Source organism: Colobus angolensis, unplaced genomic scaffold (assembly GCF_000951035.1).
Source record: "Colobus angolensis palliatus isolate OR3802 unplaced genomic scaffold, Cang.pa_1.0 Scaffold16, whole genome shotgun sequence".
In the NCBI taxonomy this organism is placed as follows: Eukaryota; Metazoa; Chordata; class Mammalia; order Primates; family Cercopithecidae; genus Colobus; species Colobus angolensis.
Window position 1 is genome coordinate 807,971 of NW_012114710.1, and position 1,919 is coordinate 809,889.

The window sequence follows — 1,919 nt, forward strand, 5'->3', positions numbered from 1 at the left end:
CTTCTTACATCTTCATTATCCATAATATTGTGATCATGGGAATTTAATTATCAGAACAAGGGCAGAATAGCAGAGACTGAAAAGGGAGATGTTCTGTTCCAAAAGCAAGCCAATCCCATGTTGAGGTAGCACCCTGTACTTTTTTTAGTCACTCTTCTCACAGTACTTTGGTTTTCAACAATTGCTTTTCATAGTGTCCTTTCCAACTGATCTGCTACCTTTTTCACTTGAATGTAAGGAAAGAGGCCTAGGGGTTGTGTATCATGTCCTGTGTTCACATTGTGTCTGTAACAGCCAAGAGGAGAGCTTGAGGCAGGCATAATATTGAAAGGGCTTCCTCTGAGCCTCGCTAGGGGGCCTCACAGATCTCTCAGGCTTCAGGGCTGTAGCTCAAGTCTGGCCAGATCTCCCATTTCTCTCCTTTCTGCAGTGGGCTGTAGAGCCTTCCCTGCTTCTGACTCCTTTCTAAAGTTGCTGCTGCTCACTCTAGTTTTTAGGAGTTTTAGTTTGAGGCAAGTAAGACATACTTTCCCAGTTGCTCTCCCAGAGGTCAGATTCATTTCATTTTGATTCTAGTTAAGGGGAGGTGTGGGAATTTAAAAAAAGAGAGACGTGTTACAGATTATGAAATCTTATAATTTTTTTTACAATAACATCTTGATCTCTAACATTGGTTCTCAAACTTGGTAGATATCAGAATCATCTAGAGGGCTTGTTAAGACAGATTTCTGGGTCCTGCTCTCAGAGTTGCTGATTAAGTAGTTTTGGGGTGAGGCTTGAGGATTTGCCGTTTTTTTTTTTTTTTTTTTTTGAGACGGAGTCTTACTCTGTTGCCCAGGCTGGAGTGCGGTGGCAGGATCTCGGCTCACTGCAACCTCTGTCTCCTGGGTTCAACTAATTCTCCTGCCTCAACCTCCCGAGTAGCTGGGATTATAGGCATGTGCTACCACGCCCAGCTAATTTTCGTATTTTTAGTAGAGATAGGGTTTTGCCATGTTGGCCAGGCTTATCTTGAACTCCTGACCTCAGATGATCTGCCTGCCTCAGCCTCCCAAAGTGCTAGGACTACAGGCGTGAGCCACCGTGCCCGGCTGAAGATTTGCTTTTTTAACACATTCTCCTCTGTCTCTGGAGTACTCAATCTTCTTTGCCCACATTATAGCCCTTAATTATTTTATTACTGTTTTGTATGTTGATTTTGAATCCCTTTTTCTAGTTTTTTAACAGAAAATATAGGATTTAAATCCTCTGGCATTTATCCTACTTACTGAACACATGGTCAGTACTTTGTATTGGTTAACCTATTAAAATTTTTGCCAAGTAAACTTTTTAATATTTCATCCTCCAATGTGCAATGTTTTTTAAAAACTTTTTTTCTTTTCTAGGTATTTAATACAAGGCTGTTTAAAATCAAAGAAAGACACTTGTTTCTTACCTATTTAGGAAGAGCACAGTATGATCCAGCAAAACCTAACTATATCTCTTTGGACAAACTCGTATCTATTCCTGATGAAATATTTTGTGAAGAGATTGCCAAAGCATCAGTACAAGACTTTGATAAATTCTTAAAAACGCTTTAGGTTTTTATGTATGTTAAAATGCAATATTGTAAAGTGAATATATATATGAATAAATGAATATATTTTTAAATGCCTCGGGTCTCAACTGATATTGGAAACTATTTGATACTGTAAATTTGGGTACACATACTGTGGTAGATTTTTCATCAAGTTCCTAGTGACTTAATTCTTGTTTACCTTTTCCTTCTTAGAAAATACGGCAAGTAACGGCCGGGCGCGGTGGCTCACGCCTGTAATCCTAGCACTTTGGGAGGCCGAGGCAGGCGGATCACAAGGTCAGGAGATCGAGACCATCCTGGCGAACACAGTGAAACCCCGTCTCTACTAAAAAAATACAAA

At 39.9% G+C, this 1,919-nt stretch overlaps 1 protein-coding gene across 2 annotated transcripts in view; it reads left to right on the forward strand.

Annotated features, from left to right (window-relative positions):
• MTERF3 (mitochondrial transcription termination factor 3) overlaps nt 1-1,653 on the forward strand; it is a 23,128-nt gene extending 21,475 nt beyond the window's left edge. Inside the window, exons 8-9 of one of the 2 annotated variants that reach the window (XM_011937001.1) lie at nt 1,217-1,278; nt 1,386-1,650. In XM_011937001.1, the coding sequence (XP_011792391.1) occupies nt 1,217-1,243 (27 nt within the window). In that variant the 3' untranslated portion in view covers nt 1,244-1,278; nt 1,386-1,650. Of the gene's footprint in view, nt 1-1,216; nt 1,279-1,385 lie in introns of both variants that reach the window. The other variant, XM_011937000.1, reaches the window with a different exon arrangement.
• Nucleotides 1,654-1,919: the final 266 nt, after the last annotated feature.